The sequence below is a fragment of the Fulmarus glacialis genome, unplaced genomic scaffold, assembly GCF_000690835.1.
Source record: "Fulmarus glacialis isolate BGI_N327 unplaced genomic scaffold, ASM69083v1 scaffold3769, whole genome shotgun sequence".
In the NCBI taxonomy this organism is placed as follows: Eukaryota; Metazoa; Chordata; class Aves; order Procellariiformes; family Procellariidae; genus Fulmarus; species Fulmarus glacialis.
This window is the reverse complement of record NW_009235076.1, coordinates 27,437-51,525: the sequence shown is the minus strand read 5'-3', so window position 1 is coordinate 51,525 and position 24,089 is coordinate 27,437. Positions and strand designations below refer to the sequence as shown.

Genomic DNA, 24,089 nt, shown 5'->3' with positions numbered 1-24,089 from the left:
CCAGCATCAGGACTAGTGGAAAGGTGAAGGAGTTATTTGCCTGGCCTAATTTCTTTTTCTTCTTTGTATATAGATATATATATAAAAAAGTAAATTAAATAACTTTGTCATTTTTCCGTTCTTATGCCTACTGTTGTGAACCTTATGTCAGGTCAGTGCATAGCTAGGTGTACAAATCCCTGTACACATTTGTCTTACCTTTGCCTTTTACCATCCCTGGAGTAATCTCCAGCAGAGTGTAGGCCATTACGTACTTTTCAAAACCTGAGTGATAGGTACAACGCAGGACAGAACCCTTAAAGCACAGCAGAGGGTATCTGTTTTGGTTGTTCCGCTTCCCTGCCTTCTTTCTTTCTTTCTTTCTAGAAGTGTAAGAATTTTCAATGTTAAGCATCTGAGAAGAAAACTTAGATTGTATTTAATGAATTTATATATTGATCTAATACCAGTAATTAGCTTCGAATTACTCATTATAATACTTCTGTATAGTATTCCTTATTGAACAGTAAGAATCAAATATAAGGGGAAAATTTTTGCTAGTTGTCCTAACAATTCGTAAACAGAAATGGAGGAAATATATAGCTGTTGGCTTTAATAAATATTTTTATTAGTTAGAACTGTTCTGTTCATTGTAGATGGATAGTGCTATACTAACCAAAAGTACCGCTAATTCCCAGAAAAGGAAAAAGAAACAAATGCAAAAGTAAGTTGTATTGGGTGTGGCTGGGATGGAGTTAACTTTCCCCATAGCAGCCCTCATAGTGCTGTGCTTTGTATTTGTGCCTAGTACAATGTTAGTGACACACCAGTGTTTGAGCTACTGCTGAGCGGTGCTCGCACAGCATCAGGGCTGTCCCTCCAAACCCCCCCTTCAAAGGCCAGTAGCCTGGGGGTGGGCAAGAGATTGGGAGGGGACGTAGCCAGAACAGCTGACCTAAGCTGACCAAAGGGATATTCCGTACCATATGATGCAATAAAAGCTGGGCAGTAGGGGGGTGGCATTTGTTATTAAGGCATTTGTCTTCCGGAGCAACCGTTACATGTGCTGAGGCCCTACTTCCCAGCAAGTGGCTGGACATCGCTTGCTGATGGGAAGTAGAGAATAAAATCTTTTTGTTTTCCTTTGTTTCCACACTCGGCCTTAGCTTTTCTTTATTAAACTGCCTTTAGCTTGACCCATGAGTTCATTTTCATGTTATTTTCTCCCCCCTTGTCCTGCTGAGGAAGGGGAATGATATAGTGGCTTGGTGGGCACCTGGAGGCCAACCGAGGTCAACCCACCACATAAGTCCTCCAATGCGATTTCTGTTTATGTACTTCAGTGGTCAAATAATGAATAAACAAAAAGTTGCAAATCACTATTAGAACACTGAGAAGAACAGAGGAGAGATAGTAGCTTCTCACTTTCAAATGGAAATGGGAAAGAGCTGATATGATAACAAATAGGTTATATATATATAGTCGAATTAAATACAAATGTTTTTTAATGAAGAAAATTATAGACAAATGAAACCTTTTTTAATGTTAGTTTGACTTAGCTGTTTTTAAGCTTCTCTTCTCAAACAATTCTGTTCAGTTTTGAATTTTATGTTTTATCTTCCTGTAAACATGGATTGGTTTTTAGATTGGAAAATTCCATTTTCCCGGTTGGTAAGAGAATGTATTTATTTGATATGAAAGGTAATTCTGAAGTAATGATATGACATTGGGGGGAACAGTTGAATGACTTTCCCTTGACTGATGATAGCTCTTTTGGTTTTGCTTATCAGAGACAAATAATTGATTTTCCTCCAGTTCCTTTATTGCCACTTCTTACATTCTTATGAAGAAGGGAGCCTTCTGACTAATGAATTGGAGTGTTATTTAATTATGATGAAATAAAGACAAATAATACTTGATGGCTTATTCTGCTTTGCTGAGATAGAAGAAATCAATGGTGGTTTGAAGGATATTTCTGCCTCCCCTTGCTAGCGCTTCAGTCCCCAGGTACTTTGATCTTCACCTATCCCTAGGAGACATCATGCTGCTGCTGCTGTGCAAAGTGGTGGTGAATCTAGCAGGACAACTTATTCCTTCAACTCCATGATGTTTTATTTATGGAGGATCAGTAGATATGGATCAGAAAAGGCAAAATTAAAAAAGGTTTTAGGCAATAGCGATGAAAGTCTTCACAGAAATAATTTAATGGCAGTTTGGTAGCAAGACAATGTGAGAACCACAGGCAGCTGCACATTGATACTTGTGGAAGGTCTCCCAGAGAGAACTGAGAGAGCTAATCAAGGCCTTACATGTTCACAAACACTGAATTGTTGATACACGGCTCATAAATCAAAAGTCGGACCAAAACCACCCTGGGTTTTCATTAATTAATCCTGTGGTTTAGGGACTCGTCTTTGGATTTACATTGTCTGAATCATGAGACATTCAGGTTGAGAATATTGTAAGAACTCATTTCTTACTGGGTTTAGGGCTTTCATAATCCTCACCTGACCTGTAGTGTCTTGCCTCCTGCTAGATTCAGCTAACAACCTTCCTTTGTTCCTCTTGTGATAAATAAATAAACTGAAACTTCCATTCAGTTTTCGGTGTTGGCTTGCTGTCTTCATTAAATGCAAGATAAACCTATGCTCCCTCTTCTTTGATGGGAAAACAAAAATTGACATCCTAAGTATTCAAGCTCAGTTTGCAATACTTCTTGTCTATACAAAAACTACAAAAACTGTGTTCTCAGCTGTGTTAAATAAAGGACTCTGGTAAGCAGATGGTTTGCTTCAGCTGGCAGTACTTCCCTCTTCCTCCACTTTCTGAAGCCCTGCTCCAACACAGCTCTCTTTAATGCTCTTTGAGATCTGAAGAGTCCCTGCTCCCCACCCAGGCATGGCAGTCACCTTCTCTGTCACACAAAGATGTAGGCAGGTGCCTGGTCAACACAGCCTGAATGGCACGAGACGGCGTACTCATGACAGTGTTGGTGCTGTTGTCCTGGTTACTGTGAAGTGACAGCAGGGTGGAGATTAGTTAGATGTTTGTATTTCACACTGTCTGATCTGATACACCCAGTGCTTTTATTTTTAGCACCTGTTTGTGGAAATCAAACCCTCCCCTCATTTTCCAATATAGAGACATTAGCTCCCCAACTTATTACATTAATGCTAATGCTGGTTTTTGCCTACCGTTTATTATTCTGTGAAGTTTTGTTCTTGTTTTTGATACTGATAGCCTAGTTCAAATTTATGCTGATGATCATAGATTAGTTAAGACTAAGTTTAATACTGTCAATCAAAACAGTACGATTTGAATGCATCAAAATTGTTTTTTTTTTTCCTTGTAGATCTTTTTTTTTTCTGTTATCCGGTAAGATTTTTTCTGTGTCCGTAGTCAAAAGAACTTGAAAGTAAATGGAAACATTAACAATGCATAGAAGCCCTCCTTGGTTTTATTCAAAAGTAACTTTTCTTCTTTACAGGAAAGTCGAGTGTTAAGGACGGTACCTTTGTTAGCAGCTTGTCTCCCTCCAGACAAATGTAAAATTTTGGTTGGTCGACGTTTTAGTGAAGACAGGTGAGTGGGATTGCCTGTGCATTTTCTGGTCCTCTATAAATTATGGAGATTTTTTTTTCAGTGTCTTTATTAATAGCCAACTGTGTTCTTAATTTTTATTTCAAGTGTGTGTATTAACTTTTGATAGAAGCTTCTGATTTCCAGCAAAGATAAATTATGTAAATAGTCAGAAACACTTGATATGTCTTCCTCTAGGTTGAAGGTTTTACTGTCTCAGTCTTGTGCTCTTGGAAAGTTCGGGTGGTTACTCTGCAACTCTTAACTTTTTGCAGTTCTGTTCTTACCTGGTGCTAGGTTTGTCTTGCTGTTCTTTATGGTTCTTTTCATGTTCAATTTGGCTGATGTAGCATCTGGTGTTACTGAAATGTAAGTAATAGTTTTTACTTGAGTGTAGGAGATTGTACTTGAGGAGGGAATCCAGTGGTGAAAAACTCTTAGAGAAGGTATTTTTTCAAATCCTTTCCTCTTTCTCTTAAAGTTAATTATAAGAAAGCATAGCTTTCAGAAGTTTTTTGTTTTTTGTTTTTTGTTTTTTTTTATTCTGAGATCTTGGACAATATTGGTCTCCCACGTAATGTCTTTAATCTTCATTAGATGAAGCTAAGTCTTAGAAACCAGTTCTCGGTACAAATGCCAATGAAATTTTGCTACATACATTTTCAATAAAAGCAAATAAAAATAATGACTACTGATGAAGGAAATTAATTCTAAAATCCAGTTCAATCGTTGGAGAAAACTTTTTGTAGAGTTCAGTGAACAAAAAATGTCGGAAGGTGATTCAGAATGGTGCTCCCACACCTTTGTGCTGCCTGTATAGTAACTAGAGCACATTAGAAATACATTGCTTTTCTATTAGTCTTCTATGATAATAACTATAATTATTATCTAAGAAGTTCCAGGCTACAGGGAAATTGTACTGTCTTCCCATTAAACCTGAAAATGAAGCAGCTTTTCATAGTGATGTGCACAGGGTGGAACACTATCATTACAGTCTGCTTTTAGTAAATCTCCTTAGAATTTTTTTTTAGAAGTGTTGATTACAGTATTAAAGCTTCTTCAAGTTTGAATCCAGAGATATTTCTCTAACTTAAAGGATCCTCTTTAGGTCAAAACCAGTTGTGGAACATCTCAGCCTCAAATAGTTTAAATAAATTCATAATTACATAGTTCCTGTGAGGTTTTTTGCCATAGAACGTACTGTAGGTGGTGAAAGAAATGAAATTTTTCCTTAGGATAATATGAATTTTGGTCATCTGACTTACCCAGATGCAGGGCTTAAAGTAATTAGGTAGTAGTCATGGCTCCACTTTGGGTATCTGCAGTATGCCTGCTTTGTACTGTGGATGTAAGTGAGATTGCAGAAATAGGAAGTACTCAGTCATGGAGTTCATTCCCACCTTCCTGGGAGGAGGAAGGATGAGAAAGGGAGAAATGTTATCTTCCAGCTTTGCAATGTATTATTTCTACATATTTTTTTTTCTTAGCTATATATGCATTCTGCCAATGTTTTAATCCCTATTCCTTATTTGTAACTAGCCTCGCTACTTGAATAGCAGGTTAGAGGATCGTATCAGTGTTATTTTGGACTTCTAGCATCCTTTCAGGCCATAAACTGGGTAGATGTATTGAGAGAGCTCACATTAATCACCTGGAATAACTTAAGTTCCTTCTCTGTTGTGGTATGTTGTAGGAACAGGCATCTGCAGACGGGGCAGAAACATCTCCTTGTTTACCGTGAATGGGGAGGGCTGTGCTGGTCCCTGCCCTCCTCTTAGAGTGAAAATCTCTGCTAATGGGACTTTTAAAGCCTCATAAATTGCAGTGGTTCAGCTCATGTTTTATGGCATATTAAACTAAACAGGGCTTGAGTTTTTTCTGGTTTTCTTAAAAGCCACGCTGTCTGTAAGCAATTTGGTAGCTGCTGTACAAGCAACTTAATCAACCTTGCCCCATGTCAGGGGAAGACTTCTGTCTTTATTACTTTGAAGAAAAAAAAATATTCAAGAGTGCTTGCTGATACGTTTTGTAAGTATCATTGTTTTGAAGCACATTAAGGCCATACCTTTGCGTTTTTTTCAAGTTGTGTGATGTTATTTACGTCCTTTGCAGCTTCCACCAGAAGTGCATGGGTTGGAAGGGAATAGAAACACCGTAATTCTAAATCTGTGCTTGCACTGGTCTTGCATGTGAATGGTGCCTGCACATGGAGGGGTAATGTGGTGCACACGTTCTTTTTCTGTATACATACAGAAGCCCTACCAGCAGACCTGGGAAAGTGATGTCCTTGATGGTTGCCCATACATTTGTAATTTATCAGAATAGAGTGGTAGTGGGCATATTTGTGTTATCACAGGATCCAGCAGCACTTGGCAACAGCTCTGAAAACTTAGAACACTTCAAGGTAGCCTTTGGGAACATAAATAATTGTCGTTATGGATTTGAGTGAAAATTAAGCCATACACAGCAGCTGATTTTTTTTTTTTAAAGTCTCCATCACAACAACTCTAGCAGTGGCATACCAATCAGCAAACTGACAGTTGTTAATCTGTAGCTGTCAAAGAGGACTGCTTTCAGGTGAGAACAAACATACCATCTGAGCTGGGTAGCTCTTTCAGTCTTCAGTGCCCCCCTCTTGAAGGAGAAGCCAAGTTTGTTACCCAAGTGTATGTAGGTTATTTTTCCTCATTTGTCCTAGGGCTACAAAATTACATTTTTCCTATGCTTCGTAATCAGCATCCAAAACTAATGAGGAGCACAAAGGGATTTCACAAGGAACTCCACATAGAATTGGGTACTACAGACTAACTGGGATGATTTGAAAGCTTAACATTTAGGCCTTTGATGTTTATGACAGTAAGACTGAAAATCAGGATTTTTTTTTTTTTTTTTTAACTTGTGTTTGGGTGAAAGAGTAAACATAAAGCACCTTTTTTTTTTTTTGTCACCTTTTCTTGTGGTTGAAAACTGATACACAAATTATGTAAATTACATGTACCTTGCTCTTGAATGAACTATATTGCAGAAGAGCTAAAGAACCAACTTTTGGAAGTCTTTCCAGAAGTAAACAGCTAATCAAAGCTTTCTGAAGTTGGTATCTTCAACATATAATTGACACAGTAATGGTAAAGATGAGAAGTGATTAATCCAATTGTTTTTAAGTGCTAATGCGTGATTTTTCCCAGTCTTGTCCATTCTTCCTGCAATCTGGCATTTTAATTCTACTGAAAGTATGTAATGTTTGCATGGTGACTTGACTCATCAAATGGCCTTTCTGAATTAAAAGACCAGTTCTGTTGGTTATCTGTGGTTTTTTTTTTTCCCCAAGTACTCCAAGACTTTAACTTCTGACCTTTTTTGTATGGATTACATTATTGTCAGATACTAGGATTAATCTTTGATGTGCCAAAATGATTAAGGATTAAGCTAAAAGTGAACAGTTTGGCATGAGTACTTACTGAATGGTGGTATTGTAAAAATCGTACTTTTGTGAGTTGTTAATACTTTCTGTTCAGTTTTTTCTGTAGATTTACGATGGGAGGGTGGGATTAGCATCACTGCCAGATTGGAGTTTGAATTTTATGTAAAAGTGTAAAATACTTCTTTGTGTGTCTGACATACCTTATTAGTGTAGATGCTGAGCCTGTTAAATAGAGGCACCTTTTAGACATCAGCTAGAAGGACGGCATAAGCAAGCAGAGGGTTCAAATCACTTGTACTAAGTTTTCAAAACTTTTATGCGAAGCAGGCTTCCTTACTTGTACAAGGTCAGGCTGATTCCATGGTAACTGGAGTTTTCATTTCTGACTTCTTGAAATCACCACATATCATGTAGCAGACACTGAAAAATTGGTAGTAGGGATCAGCCAGACATACCAAAACGGTGTGGTAGGACTCTGGTTAATTTCTAAATTGGCAGTAGTTTCAGTTGTTTCTATTCATTTCTGTTAATAAGGCTGTTGTTTTTGTGGTGTTGATGCTGCAAAACACAGGAGTATATAGAATGATTATACCTTGACAAAATATGTTTTACCAATAAATTTGACTAGAGACTCTTCTAGCAGCCTGTACCGTAGATTTTTGAACCTTCTAGGAAGGAAAATGCAAAAGTTAGTTTATATTGATATCTCAGAATATTTTTATCCTGTATTCGTGAAACAAATGGATTTTTAACTGTTTGTAATAATTTTAATGTATGTAACTTAATCATCTTCATTAGGAATGGAAGAAAAATGTTTATATGCTTCTTTTTTTTTTACCATTGTATCAATTTTATTTTGTTCCTCTCTCACTTAGAAACACTGCTTTTCTCATGACTGTAGTTGTGGTTTGGTTGGTTTTTTTTTTTTAGTAGTAGTTTCTGTACTGACAACTCGTGCCATTCATATTGCTCCTTTTCTGCCTGTCAATATTCAAACGTGCATAACTTAAGCATAATTTCCTTTCCCTTTTCCCCTGCCACCTTTGGCACATTCACGTGTCCTGGTTTTGTCTGGGATGGAGTTGATTTTCTTCCTATTAACTGGTATAGTGCTGTGTTTTGGATGTAGTATGAGAATAGTGTTGATAACACACTGATGTTTTAGTTGTTGCTAAGTAATGTTTACGCTAGTCAAGGACTTTTCATCTTCCCGTGCCCTGCCAGGTGCGCGGGGGGCTGGGAGGGAGTGTGGCCGGGACGGCTGGCCCAGCTGGCCAATGGGCTATTCCATACCATATGACGTCATGCTCAGCATATAAGGCTGGGCGAAGAAGAAGGAGGGGGGGACGGTCGGAGTGATGGCGTTTGTCTTCCCAAGTAACCGTTACGCGTGATGGAGCCCTGTTTTCCTGGGGATGGCTGAACACCTGCCTGCCCATGGGAAGTGGTGAATGAATTCCTTGTTTTGTCTTGCTTGCGTGCGCGGCTTTTGCTTTCCCTATTAAACTGTCTTTATCTCAACCCACGAGTTTTCTCACTTTTACTCTTCTGATTCTCTCCCCCATCCCACCCGGGGGGAGCGAGCGAGCGGCTGCGTGGTGCTCAGTGGCCGGCTGGGGTTAAACCACGACAACATGTTAGAAATTACAGATGTCTTTTGTCTTTTTCTGTTCTTTGCTTAAGTCTTCTAGTAGCACAAATCCAGATAGCATTTCCTAATTTTTCCTCTCTTATAGTATTTCATCTGATTGTTTTACAAATCCCTTACTGTTTTCATTAGCTACCATCTATCCAAGCCCTTCATGTTTGACTTAAGATTTCTAGATCTTCCTTAGTTGATGGTATCTCAAATTCTGTAGCATTAGGGTAAATTCTGCTTCATCATTCTTGATCAAAACCTATTTTTAATTAAATCGGCATCTCTGGTTCAGCGCTTCTGCTTATCAAAGGCATATATAATTCTTAAAATGTAGCATTCTGTTAGATTTCTAAATACTCCCATCTCGCTCTGAGTAATTTCCAGCAGCTTCCTCCTTTCTGCTCTTACTCAGTCATCAGATGGTTTCCAGTTTATCAGTGTTCATTACTGAGATTATCAGCCCCAAAGCTGCTTCCTGTTCTCCGTTGGTACGACTGACCTTCCTGTCCACGACAGAATTTATTTTCTGTGCTCACCTTATTCTCTCCTTCGGTTCTGCTATCTTTGCGGCTAAGCAATTCTAAATTTTCATTTAAGTTAACCCAGTCTATTTTGTAACCTACACTGCCACCATCAAGACTTAATTTCTTGAAACATGCAGATCTTCCTCCAACTCTTTTGCTGTCTTTCCTCAATACTGGTGATTTTTCTAGGATAATAGTGACAGAACGTAGTAGCATTGTTTTTGTTCTTGCCTTGTTGGCTTTCCTTCATTTTGCTCTGCACTGGCAAAAGAAGGTATTTTTCTCATCCCTTCCTTTCTTCTAGCTTAAGTATTTAATCTACTGACACTTTATCTTCTGGTTTTTCTTGGCCTAGTCTCATCTCCTCTTACTACCCATCTTTCAAAACTTTGTTTTAATCTTGGGATATCTTCTACATTTTTATATTCTTGTACTGCTTAGTTTCTGTCCCTCTGTCATTTTGGCTTCAGAATGCTGTTCTGTGGTTCAGTTTTGTGTATTGGTTTCATAGAGGCCTACTTCTTTTCTCTGCATTTGATTTTTACTAAATATCTACAGACACTGGTCCTATCTTGCCCAAATGGTGAAAACTTGCAAATCTATGCTCTTTTGGAGTAGAGGGAAAGATCCTAGTTCTCTGGTATGTTCTGGTGACTGTTAAGCTTGAGCTTACAATTCTTGTCTTGACTTTCATCTGTTTCAAATACTATAGCATGCTTTTCTCTGGCCTTACAGTCTTTTCCCATGAAGGTCCATCCAAAATCCTACAACCGTTTTCTCAGCTTATTGAGCTGCTTTGTCCTGATTGTTTGACAAGTCAGGATGCTATCTCTTGTTGTCAGACTGAAAATGAGTATGTCAGTTTCAGCGCTTTTCTTTGCCTGGTGTCCTGTAATCCCACTCACTCTTGAAATGTGCACTTTTACCTCCTGTTACTCAAAGATGCCTGTTTCTTTTTGATTGTTTGTTGAATTTGTTCGATGTGTCTGTTTAGGTTTGGTTGATTGTCCTGGAAACACTTGTAGAGGTTAATTAGTCTCTTGTTTTATCTCTCCGAAAAATTCAATTTGCCATAAATTTTAGTATGTGCATGCAGAACCGTAAGTCAGGTTCCCAAGATACTGAAAATACTTGGGGTTTGTGCTCCCCATTACTCTTATTGTAGCTTTCTTATTCCTTTGTCTAATCTGTTTTACATCTAGTTTGCTAATGACTTGAGAGGGATTAGGTACTTTTGTTTTGTTTTTACAATTCCTCAGTGAACTGATGTCTGGCCTCAAAAAGTGAAGGTCTTCAATGCTTGAATAACGCAAATTAATGCATTAGAATTTGTACCTGCAACTTGCATATGCAGTTGTAGTATTATGTATGTATTTGTTATGCTAATGTAGCAGGTAGTATTTGTAGTATATCACACGTTTGAGGCTTTCTGAGCACATTAGTGTGTGATTACATATGCAGAAACAGACATAGCCTGAATCAAATTTGGTCATGATCAGGTTGGCATGGGAACACTGAATGTCTATGCTTTTCTTCCTCCTTCTACTCCACCAGCTAAATTTGTGCTTTTATATAGAACTATTTAATAATGAATTGTATTCAAATGATGATACTTGGAAAATATTTCACTGAACTTTTTGTTAAATACCTTATAAGAGAGGGCTGACTTATGCATTAAATGTTTCATCTAGATCCCAAAGTTCTGACGTTGGGCATTGCCAGCAGTAAGTTTAAGCGCATGCAACCCCTTTTGGCAGAGCCTGTTTCTTGTGTGTTATGTTTGCACTGAGAGTACTTGTAGCTCTGCTACAGTTCAGTTTAGATCAAAAATTAATTGGGGCACTCTGGAAAATTGGTAACTTCAACCAGTTTTGAAGTAATAAAATGCAACTTATTTCTGTTCATTTTATAAAGCTGTTTGTGGTAATTACATACTGTAGGTATGGCACTTTTCTAGTCCTTGTTCACAAATAAAAATATTCTTAGTGTATCAAATATCAACTAATCGAGTTTTACCACTTACCAAATAATTTAAAACTATTTACAAGATATGGTTCTTCATTCAGGTAACTTTCTTGTAATTTTTTTTCATGTACTTCAGTGTCATTATGTTTATTAAACTACATTTGTGCCTTTTTACTCCTTATCTCAATCACCAATGAGTAGATGCAGCCTGTCACAGCTTTTGTTGGTTCTTTGTATTAAAGTAATTAATGCTTTGTATTAAAGTAATTAACACTGAAAATATGCTCATTTACATCTGAAACTGTACTTTACCATACCAAATTTCAGATTCCTCAATATAATTTGGATAACATTTTCTCTGGCTATTTTTTCTTTGAATATTGCAGCCTTCAGCTTTGCAGTCAGTCCAGAGCTGTTCCTCTCTGCCACTCCTTCCTCCTCACTCTTTTCCCTTGCTCTAGCATGGGTCCTCTCCACGGGCTGCAGCTCCCTTCAGGGCATACCCACAGGGAACACGCCTGCAGCTCCCTCTCTACCGAAACCTTTCCACATGAACTCAACACAGCATATGATCCTCCTGCTAACGTTTCTGTTCTTAAAGATTATGCTTCACAGTAGTAGAAGAGAAAGATTTGATGATACGGGCTTTTTGTTTTCAAATGTGTGTTACTGCTTTGTGCAGGGAAAGAACTGTGCAAGTGAATGTAGTGATCAGTGGCCGTGGTTCACTAGCTATGTAAGAACAATGCGGTGGTCTGAATTTACCTTAGCAGGACGATGCCTTTGGGCCTATCTCAGCAACAGCTTTGTGAATTAGTGCCAAAATTTGCACTGAATTTTTTTCTTTTTTCGCATCAAGTAAAAAGTAGAAGTTATCTAGCATTAGAAATTTATTTTCTTTGTTTCACTTGTAAATCATTTGTTTTGAATACTTCATGTTAATAGTGAAATTAATTGCATTAGCCCAAGTTACAGATAAGAATCATAGAATCATAGAATCATTAAGGTTGGAAAAGACCTCCAAGATCATCAAGTCCAACCCTTAACCCAACACCACCATGCCCACTAACAGGTGCATTACCTTCTTGAAGCAAAACTTGCAACTTTTTTAGAAAAACAGTAAAGGATGTCATTTATTTTAAAGGGATGTGGCATTTCTAGATATACTAATTGCTGCTGCCATTTCAAATGGGTGCTTTATTTCCTGGGCTTCAGTTTCTAATCTGCTTGGATATTTTTGCTGTATTTAGAAGTTTTGTTCTGAAGTCGGTTCTGTACAGTTCTCTGCTTTGTTTTCTTGTTATAACTTGAGGTAGAGTTAAGGTATGGTATGACCTTTTCCTACTCTCCTCAGACTGTAGCTTTAGAAATGCCTTCCCCTCCCCCTTTCCTGCTTGGGCTTAGGGTATATTTGGAGAATTTTTCCTCTACTAGAAGGAGTGGAAGATTATTTTCGTCTCTGGTGGTGAAACTTCAAGAATTCTTCATCAGTTTCCTTCTACATCAATGTTGTCCCCGTTCTCTCCAAAACAAGCACCTTGAAGAAGTACAGGCATTTAGAATGTATGTGGTTAACATCCTGAATTATAGCAAACAAGTTGCAAATAATGCAATGCAGATATTACAGAAAACAAATGTTTAATTGAAGTTTTACAGACTTAGCGGGGGGGGAAAGAATCTTGTTATTGAAATTAAGGTTTTAAGATGTTTAGAGATCTTAATGTGTGGCTAGCTTGTCTTACATGAAAGGCATCTTAAAGACTCAGTAAAAAAACTATAAAAGTCTGTTAGAACTACTGCAGTTTCTCTGGCTGCCTTGCTGTATGAGTCCTACATGCTGCTTGAGAGAGGATTAGACTTTAGTCTGGGTGTATTTGTTATGTGGAGGAGAAGTGGTTTAGCCTGTGATTATGGCTTCTAGGTATTGCAAAGTACTGCTGTCTAGGTTTCTCTGAAGTTAGTTGCTTAAAGAAGCTGGGTATAACTTAACAAAATGATTGCTGCTGCTCTTTTGTAGAAAGAATATTCATTTTCTTCATCAGAAAACTGTATATGGTTTTCTTACTTTTTTCCATGATGCTAGATAAGCCGTAAAATGTTTTTAGTAAGTTTTACGTTGTATGAGCAGTGGATAGGAAGAGGTTACTGAATGCAGTGTAAAGGAAAAAAGTGTCCTTCAGTAGAATGTGGAGACATGTGTTGTAGTGCATAAGAATCTGTTGTTGGGTTGGTTTTTGTTTGGGGTTTTTTTGTTGTTTTTTTGGTTTTTTTTTAGTTTTTTTTTGGCGGTGGGGGGAGAGGTTTGCAATACACTCTTTTCATCGAGGAAGTCGTTAAATATTTGAGGGAATTACTACTGAGTTGCACTAACAAAGCAAAAACTTGCCAAGATAACGGCTCTGCTTTTCATTTCTTGACAGCACTGTACCTTTGGTTGCCATTGCATTCATTTTCAAAACTAATCTGCCCATGTTACTAAATATGACTGTTGGCATATTAATTAGAAGAGTCAGGTTTTTAAGTGTTGAGATTGGTTGAAAACCATTTTTCTAGAAAAACCTGTTAGCACTCTAATAGTACAGACGGCAAGTAGTTTTCCTTTTATTACTAGCTTAAGTTCTATTTGTGTTTTAATTTAAGCACAGTACATGAGAAAGGAGAAGTAAATTGTAATTGGAATAATAGAAGATGCAATAAAACCAACCCATTATTACCCATTATTTCTTTTTATTCTAGTTTATTAAATGTTGCAGGCCAGCTCCACTTGTGACAGTGATAAGAAGCTTGGCATCACGTACTAGGGACCTGGTACAGACAAACTCACCTCTGTCTTATTTACATGTTTATGCTGTAAAAGCTAATGTTATTTGGAGGCATTGATAATGATGGTTTTTCACTGGGGAACTTACCAGAGTTTTTGCTAACAAAGTATTTTATGTACAGGTTTTCATAGATTAAAAAGGGTTATTTAATAAGCTGTATTTATGACCTTTTTCCCTAGTAAATGGTAAAATATTTAGTTGTAAAATTACAGGTTTCCAAACCTTAAAAATATTTCTCATTGTTTGATCTTTCGACCAAAGATAATTTTTTTATACAATTGATCTGTTTAAAAGGGAGGAAAAAAAAATCCAGATTGTATTAGAGACTAAAGATAGTTTATCTACGAAAAACTAGAGTATCTAATATGAAAACATCTTTTTTTCTCTTGCTGGGTATCTCTTATGCTTCAGTCCTGATTCTAAGGGACTGTTTGTGAGTGTGGAGATGATAGAGGGTTGTTGCCTTTGTTTTTATTCATTTTATTACCTTGTGGGAATTACGGGGATCAGTATTCCTACAGTCTTCCAAGTGCGGGAGTATTGAAAGAGGCAAAGGTACCTGCTTATGATCAAGATGAAATAGTAAAAATGATGAGAAAATCTGAGAAGTTCCCATTAACGTTATGGTTTTCCACAGATAATAAATTAGCATCTGTTCTATAATATTAGTACTGTTTGCTACTAAATGGCAATGTTGGATTTTTAAAATTTGAACACTTGCCTTTCGCACAGGCAAAGTTAATAGATCCCTGTTGAAAAAACCACTTAGAGAGTTTGAGAGAAACTGAGTATAGATGTGTAATAAAAATGTTTATGATACAAAAACTGGATTATAATGAGATAAGATAGTGTCTAAATTACACATCTCAAGAGCATGCATCCCAGAAATAATGAAATGCTACTTGTCTTAAGTGCAATCATGAGAACGTATAAATCTGCTATGACAAAGTGGTTGGATACAATTCAGGCATGAATGAAAGATCTGAATAGTTCTGCTTAGCGCAGATTGTTGTCAGACTAAATGGATTATATAGGCCTGCAATGCCTGCTGCATACCAAAACTAAGGCTGAATAGTGGTTTGTATGAGAAGCAAGTATTGCAAATATTTCTCTTAGAGAGTTCAAGAACATAGCTGCATCTTAAAACATATCTTTTAAATTGCATCATCTTTTTGAGCTTTACCTTAGCTGTCAGTCATGGAAAGATGGGTAACATAAGAAATTTTATACTGATGTATTTATAGAAAGAGGAAGTGATTATCTTTAGATTGATCTTATTTTTAATTATTGCAATAAAATGTTACCTAGGTTGAGGTGGAGTACTGCAACTGTAAAAGATACAAATTGATTTTTCTTGGGAATTCCAGCATTTTCTAAAGTCCACAAGCTGCTAATGAAAACTCAAAGCTAGTAATACATACAAATACAGCAGGAACAGCGCCAGGAATAAATGTTTGTAGGAAAATCATGTGTTATTAAGTACATGTGTCATAACACTGAAAACACAATCATCTTTGTATAGAGGATATTCCTTCAGCATAGTTCCATTATTTGAAATCATTATGTTTAAGAGTAAGATCAACTAAAGACCAGTTTTGGCATTTGATACTCATTACATATATATGTATAGCAGCATAGTTGGAGAAGTAGGGATAGAAAGATCCTCAAGATGCCACTGTTACTCCCCTACGAAAGTGAGATCAGCTGCATGTAGGCATGGTATTAATACCATGTACAGGAGAGTCTGCAGAATTCTCCATGGGTCTGTTTTAACATGTGAACTTAACTTATTACCATTAGAAAGCTTGTGAGGTTTTGTCCCTGGTTAGTTTGAATCTTTATCGCTGCAGTTGTACTTATTATTTCTTTTCTTGTCCTCTGTGGACATGGATAATAGGTTATTTCCTTCCTCTTGTGGTTTTGGAAGCTATTAACTAGGTTTCCCTTTGGCCTTCTTACAACTTACAACCTCAGTTTATTCAGTTTCTTTGTGAAGACTTTATCCCTCTTGCTGTTCTTGTCACTAGACCTTCTCCAGCTAGTTCACACCTATATGTTTGTGGTTTTGCATTTTTTAAATTTTTTTTACTGCGTAAGAAAGGACACTGTTTTAACTGCAGTAGAGTACTTTCTGAGGTGGCCTATATTCTAACATAAGAGCTGACTTGTTTGTTGAATGCTGGTTGTGTTGCTCACATTATTCCATTGAAAAGGTCACCTGTGAAAGTCAATTTTTGATGTTTTACTTATTCCTAATTTTATTTATTACTAATTTTTCCTCTGGATTGTGGACTAGTGTGGTGGTTCATGTTCCCCCCCCCCCCCCGCCCCGTTTTACTTAGTGTGCTTATTTTTTACCTAGTTTTCATGATACTCGCTTCGACTTGTGCTACACTTTTATACCCATCCTTAGTATCTTAGTGAGTTTCTGTTGTATCTATATTCATGTTTTCTTATACTTCTTATATTTCACATGGTTTATGACATCAGTGAAACGTTCAGGATATGGCAAAACTTCTCATTGCATTTCTTTTTCATCCTTTGCGTTTTGTCCCCTTAATTTGTACTTCTTTCTTCTATGCATATAGTAACTTTTTTTTTTTGTCCTTTCATACTTATTCTTAGTATTGCCCACCAATTCTGTGGACAACTTTTGTTTTTAAAATTCTGTTGTCTTTGTTTGAAAGCTTGTTGGAGAGTCTCTGCTAGTTTTTAGCAACCTAGAAATGGTTAGAAAAGAAAATTCCAATCCGTCTGATCCTTCATATGCCTCCACTTTAGCCTTTTCCTCCTTAGTTATTAGAGACCCACAGAAAAAAGAACAGATCTTGCTCCGCCTTGCAGGCTTCAGAGAAGGTAACACTTCTTTCTACCTGAGTGTATTTTTCAAGCAAGTTCTTTTTCTATTATCGTCCAACACATATGAATTTAACGTCCCTTTAGTTCCCACCAAGTGTCACTTCTATCACTTAAATCACATTTTTATTATTATATTACTTAACACTTACTTTGCAGTAATTCACAGACATAAATCATGCTTTACAGGCAACCAAGCCATGTTCATTATCAGGCCCTTTCAGGTAACATCAGCGAAAAACTGTTATAAACTGTCACAATTGTAATATTTCTGAAAGGAAAAATTAAGCTGTATTCTTCCCCCCCCCCACCATGACAATTAAGAACTCAGTTAAATAATTGTCTCAAATCTCAAAAGAATATATTATAGTGAATCTCTGATGAAGTTACGAATATATACAATTCACTCACCCATACCTAACAACGAAAAAAGATGTGCAGCTCTATATATATTTGTAACTTCATCAGAGATTCACTGTAATATATTCTTTTGAGATTTTTACTTAAGGATTGAAATTCATGGCTTTGAAGTCCTAATCATAACAAATCTACTGGAAGTTTTTGATGACTGCTGTTAATAGTGCATGAATATGTGTGACATAAAAGAAATGAAGGATTTGCTTAACTGATTGTCTTCATGGCTATTAAGTTAACATAGAACAATTTTGTATTTGAAATTCTTTACCTGGTCCATGTCTTTAATGGGCAAAGTTGTTTGTGAAGTAGCATGCAAAGCAAAGTAATTCTAAAGCCTACTAAATCTGGTAATACACTAAAATACAGTACCTAAATTAAGAAGTAAGTTCTCATTGTCACTCAGTTAGGAGTTTATACCATTCTTTTGCAGTATCTTTGAGAAAGACTGAGGAGGAACAGACTGTGTAAGAGATTTTTTTCAAATGTAGCAATGTAATCTTTCTTTCTTTTTTGCCCTGACTGATAGGGAGTTGTGAATTCTTTAAAAGTCAACCTCTGATCTGTAGGAAGAAAAGTACTTGTTATTTACAAATTTGGCTTCTCAATCTCCTCTTGAAATTTGGTGGCTTCAAAGAGTCTGTCATCAGCATGTCTGTTCTGACTGAAATGGAAGATAAAATTAAAGTCCCCGTTAATTCTCTGAAGTTAGTCATGCTTCACACTAAGAAAGGCTTCTGCAAAAGCGCTATGTAAAGATCTAGGACTATGATGTGGAATAAGATGTAACTTAAAGTAGTCTCCAACACTGACCAGCAATCACACTTCTCTTCACCCTCTTCTTCCCTTCCCAGTTTAGCCTCTTAGGCTTACTGCTGTGCCCCTTTACCATGCCCAGCCTTGACATTGTCTTTGACGTGTCTGCTGGTATTGGGCCGCAGTCATGTTCAAGCATTTGCAGATGACGTTTCAAAGATGCCAGGAAGTGTAGATGTTCTGGACACTGGTGAGAAGAGATACAATTAAAGGAGGAACTTCTTTCGCTGAATTGTTTGTGAATCCAGGTTGTCATAAACCAACATTGCCTCCACTCATTTGTGGAGATGTTTCGTAAACAAAGCTTTGTTGTGAGGCATGTGGTCCAGCTATCTCGTCTACAGCAACTGCTGCCCCTAACACAAATATCCTCTCTCATTCTGCATCTGCACTGCCAAAGCTACATGTCTTTTGATGATAGGCATGTTGTATTTTGCCACGTTCAGAGTCACAAATGCTGTGAAACTGTGTACTACTGTATGTCACAAGATGGCAAGAAAAGCAAGACCACGTTTCTGACTGTGGATAACTGCTGTGTGAAATTCTTCCATCATCATAATCAACTGTTCATTCGGTAGCTTGGACTAGCTTATTCTGGCGTGACTGCTTGTGCTTGTGCTCCTAGCTTGTCCTTGTGCTTATCCTAATTCGGCCTTCTGCTCCTAACTTACCTCTGTGTTTCTATTGGGTTTAATTTCCCCACATACACAAGTCTAGCTGGACTACAGAACTGTGTTCCTGAATTTAAATAAATGCAGCTTGAATTTAAAAGAAACAAAAAACCAAAAAACACACCAAAGGATAAAGAGCTCACAGAAGAGTGGCTACGAGCCTGGTGAGACATACCCAATTCCTCTCTCAGCTTTTAGCAATTTGGAGGACTTGGGATCAGAGATGTGTCTTGCTAAGAAGTTGCTTATCTACCTCCCAGTGATCTAGTGTGTGGCCTGAAATTTCTGTCTAGTCATTCTAAACAAGGCAATCTGGACTGCTGACTGACCTGGTACTGAGTTTTTTACTCCACCCTTGTTTTGCAGGGGAAATTTAGGCAGGGATAAAAAGCAAAAATACATTTTCCTGGGTAGCACAGGACTGAGCAAGGAGCTTCTGCTGTGGCTCTGAGGAGAGTTTCAAAACTCGCATATATGCTTTAATATTTCATGAGTTGTCATGAATACAAACATCAGCCTTAATGAAATTGTCTCCTGTATTTTTAATGAGCCATATACTATTTGTCTCAAATCACTCTTGTATTTAAACAATGGAATAAATTATTGGTATTCAAAAAAATCAATATTAACATTGTTTGAATGTGTTTTTACAGTAGGATTATATCCATTTACTTCTAGAAGTAAAGCTCTTTGAAGATGAAATCTAATTCCTAGTCCTTTTTACTTATATGCTGTAGTAAGCTTAAGCATACAAGTGAAAGCTTATATGGAAAAAAAAGTTGTACCATAGGGTGTGGATCAGGTTTTCAAAAGGACTCAGTAGGCAACAGCTCTATTTCAGCATTATAGTGAGATGGCTAATTTTTCACAATTGTTTCCTGTAAGTTTCCTTTAAAAACATCTGACTCTTGTAGAGAAAATCCTGCCCTATAGCAGTATTTCAAAAGTAGTATGTGATTAAATACACTGTATTACAGCGTTTACCCAAAACAAGCGTGTCAGAAGCATATTCTTGCTAAGTGGCTGTAAAAGTGATATTGTTGATATGTATTTGCCTTTGAATGCCGTATCAATTTGTTCAGTTAACAGATTAATTTTTATTTACCAGATGCAAATTCAACTTTTAATTTCTTTCACAGATCTAATTAAATGCAGAGGAAGGATGTACATAAAAACTGTTTTGGGGGACAAATTCTTAATGGTGGTAGTATGTGAGTAGAAGAAGTCTAATTGCACTATGTATCAGCAAGAATAGTAGGAAGCAAAGCCTTAAAACCCAGCAAATATAAAACCTGCAGTGGAATTAACAGGGTGTACCTGTATAGAAATACATAGAAAAAATTTTTCGAACTTGTTTTATACAAACTATATTCCTAATCATTAGGTGTTTATGTTTAGGTCATTCCTCCTGTGCTGTTCTAAGGACGGAAGAACAAGCATGTTTTATGAATGGAAGACACATGTTTTAATAAAGCTGCTAATGTGAACTGTGATTGTCAGTGTGAACCATAACCTAGAAGGGGTTGCGCAGCATTTATTTCTGAGAACCTGTTCCTATTAAAGGAAAGAGTACTAAATAGCTCTCTGCATGTGCTCAGTGTCACTCTAGGATTAAGTCTGTGGATAGTAAACTCTTTGAAGATAGCAGCCATTCCTACAAGTTTGTAAAGTGTTATGAGTTCTTATGGCAGTATATGCATAATCAGCTCTCAAATCCTGGGACAAATTTACAAAATCTGTTTGAACCGCCCCCCTGCTTTTGCTTTTGCATGTAAAATTGAAATGACCGGAATTCTTGAATGAGCATGCATTGAAAACCATACAACTGAATTGTATTTTGAAGACTAAGACTTCAGTTGTAGTGTTCATAATGTGAACTTGTAGTGCTTCATAATCATTATGGTTTTGGATTAGTTTTAAGAATTCATTATTTTATTGTTTTTGTAATCATCTAAGAGATGTTAACGATTTGAAAGCTCTGCTATCCCAGAATTAGGATACTTTGCTCTTCAAGGAGTTGGGTTCTCAGTGACCAATTTTCTAGATTTAAACCTTGAGTGCTAGGTAGCCTGTAGTGAGATACCTTCTTGCTTTTCATTTTGGGTAGCACGATTCTTGTTTAAACTACAGTGATACCAAATTACCATAATGTAAGTAAGGTTTAAAAAAATAGTGGTCAGAGAAGTTTCCATGTACTTCTATTTGCCACAGACTTATCTTACAGATTTCCTGTGTCTATTTACACTTCTTTTACTGTTCATTTTGGAAGGAAAGATCATTACTCTTTTTTTAGTAAATAGTGTTGACAGTAATGAACCATGTAGTGTTGAATCAGTCTGGACTGTTTGCTTGAGGGGGCGAGGATGGTCAAATATTGGAATACTAGCTCTGGGCTTATTGGTACACTGAATTCAGTTCCTCTTTCATTTCAGGTATTTTCCATATGGTCCTATATGAGTCTTAAGCTCAGGATCTCAATGTTTTAGGCACTGCAATTCTGCCTGAACCTAACACTGATAAAATTTTGTTTTCACGTATATCCCCAGAGAGTGATAATGGAGTGCACAGATTTGAAGTACACCTGGTGTATATATATACTCAAAATCCGTTATTAACCATTTCTTTCTTCCCTAACCTTTTTTTTCCCTTCCCTTCCCCTCCCCCTCCCCCCTAAGAAAGGAGATTCTTGCTTGATTTTTGGAGGAGTGGTGCAGGTGCCCAACTCTTGGGGCTTAAAAGCTGTGGGGTCACAATGGCATTAGGAATTTCTTTGTGTGAACTTACGTATCTACATCCTGCCTGTGTCTGTGTCCATGCTCTTGCACCTAGTGGTTCTTGATAGGTAGCACGGAAAGCCCACTTTGTGTGCTGGCTATTGTTAATCTCGTTCTGATATACACCTTATTTTCTCTGATAAGCTGTAATGGCTTCCCTTTCCACTTCAGAGCACAAATAGCCACACGCTATTTCAACTACATATTGTTCTTTTCCTCCTACCACATCAGTTACTCTTTATAACCTCTGAAGTACTATGCAGAATTAATTTCTTATTCTTCGTCACATGCTTCAGACAGTCAGCCCTTGCTTTGTATTTCTTCCTGCTTTTTTATTGAGGCGATTCTGAAGACTACATGATGATACTGCTGAAATTGATTCAAGACAAGTAATGCAGTCTTTGTTACAAGGCCAGCTTTTTCTCAGATCCTCCCTTACCAGCCTACTTGACTAGGTGGTTTTTGAGGCTTCCAATAGTACTTAAATTACAATGCCTTTCATAGATTTTCATAAATGAACTTTAGTGGTGTCCTGCAAAAACTTCAGGAATTTCCTGTACATGAAGTGAACACTTAGTAGTTATTCCTCTGGTACCATTGCCAAATGTAGAAGCCAACAGGAGGAAGAAAAGAATGTACAAATTTGGGGACTGTAACTGTAGAAGTAGTAATCTAAAAAAAAAAAAAAAAAAAAGACAAATTGAGATGGTAAAACTTTCAAAAATGTACTGTAAGTGTGGACCATGAATTGCTGATGTTCTTTATATATACGAGGTTCAAAATTGAATGATTGTAGTATTTTTGTGCCAAGTGCTTGAACAAATTTTCCTAGAATACATATGCTAGATTTTGCTAAAAAATTCAAAACATCTTTGGTTCAAATAGACATTAAAGACTTAATGATTAAAGCATCAGAAAATATTCCTGATATATTGCTTTATCAAGCTTTCATCGATTACTTTTGTGTGTGGTTTTTTCCTTCCCTCTTAGGAGCTGAGGGAGAACCAACAACTTTTGATGTGTTGGAAAGAGAAAGTGGTAGCTGAGCAATGTACTTTTTTTGAAACTTAAGTAAAATTTGGAGAAGATGAGTGGGAGTTAGTAACTTGGAATATCTGGAAGTATGCATTTGTCGTGGAAACTTTTAATAATTATTGTCATTTTCTGTGTCTGTGCATTGAAGGTATCCTGAATTAGCAACTGTGTGCAGAAATCCCAATACTCTAATTTTGTATCCTGGAGCTGAAGCAACCAATTTGGAAGAAGTTGCTGTAATGTCTTCTAGTCCATCTGTTATGATTATCATCGATGGAACATGGAGTCAGGCTAAAGATATATTTTACAAAAATTCTCTCTTCCGGCTTCCCAAGCAGGTGAGTTGTAATATGTAAAATAAAAATTTTAAGTGTGTCTATAGATGCTTGCTTTCTGACCAGCCAGAAGGGAGTGTTTTTGTGAGGATGAAAATCACGGAAATCTTTTTTCCTTCTCAGCTGTAACCAGCTGACAAGGTAAGGAAAACTTGACCAATTAAATAAAACAACCCATAAGGTTGTGAGAAAGATGACTGTAAATATTGGGGGTTTTCACTTTGTCACTTGAAATTTGTTTTTGTTTGTTTTGAGTTAATGCATCTAACTTCATAGTGAATCATTGTTTTGCAAAATTGAAAACTGGTTTGTGTAGAAAATTTTTGCCTATTGCCTAAGATGTTAGAACATATACAATGAAATAAGCATTTTTTTGCCCTGCATAAGTATTTTGCACTGCAGTAATAGGAAAGCTGAAAGTAGAATTTTGTAACCTCTTATGAAAGTGTTTTTTTTTTTTTCCCGCCTATTTGGTCTCTACAATATTAAAATTTTTCTGACTTTTGGCAAATGTTCCTTAGAATTTAAGCAGAACAAATACTGGCCTCATGTAGGTTGGGGGTTTTGTTTGGTTTTTTGGTTGTGGTTTTTTTTTTCCTTAGGAACATCAATGCCCACCCACCTGAACTGCCAATAAGGCTTAAGCTGTGGTTATACAATTATTACAGCTGTCCCTGCCTAATGAAAATACCCTAGATTGTAATACAATGTTAATAACATTAGTGGACATAGGTTCCTGTTGCTGCATTGTGAATGCTATGACATTATTTTCAAGGGATTTTTTAGTGAGTAATTGAGTGTGGCTTTGACACAAGAGTCTTGAATGTAAGTTTTGAAGGTAAAAGCCTCCTGTGACTCAGTTGCTGTTATTGAGTAAGTTTTTCTCGTGTATTAGTTTGAACTCGTTTATATTTATGTCATATAAGTGATGGGCTGAGGCCAATTGTGTGAGGTTCAACATGGCCAAGTGAGTGCCGGGTCCTGCACTTCGGCCACAACAACCCCATGTAGCGCTACAGGCTTGGGGAAGAGTGGCTGGAAAGCTGCCCAGAGGAAAAGGACTTGGGGGTGCTGGTTGACAGCTGGCTGAACATGAGCCGGCAGTGTGCCCAGGTGGCCAAGAAGGCCAACAGCATCCTGGCCTGTATCAGAAATAGTGTGGCCAGCAGGAGTAGGGAGGTGATCGTGCCCCTGTACTCGGCCCGAGTTGAGGCCGCACCTCGAATACTGTGTTCAGTTTTGGGCCCCTCACTACAAGA

At 37.2% G+C, this 24,089-nt stretch overlaps 1 protein-coding gene across 1 annotated transcript in view; it reads left to right on the top strand.

Annotated features, from left to right (window-relative positions):
• Positions 1-22,833, top strand: part of DTWD2 (DTW domain containing 2) — a gene marked incomplete at its 3' end in the record, with an annotated part of 28,537 nt that extends 5,704 nt beyond the window's left edge. The window contains exons 3-4 of the mRNA XM_009585864.1: positions 3,467-3,561; positions 22,644-22,833. Coding sequence (XP_009584159.1) covers positions 3,467-3,561; positions 22,644-22,833 — 285 coding nt within the window. The remainder of the gene's footprint in view (positions 1-3,466; positions 3,562-22,643) is intronic.
• Between the last annotated feature and the right edge of the window lie 1,256 nt (positions 22,834-24,089).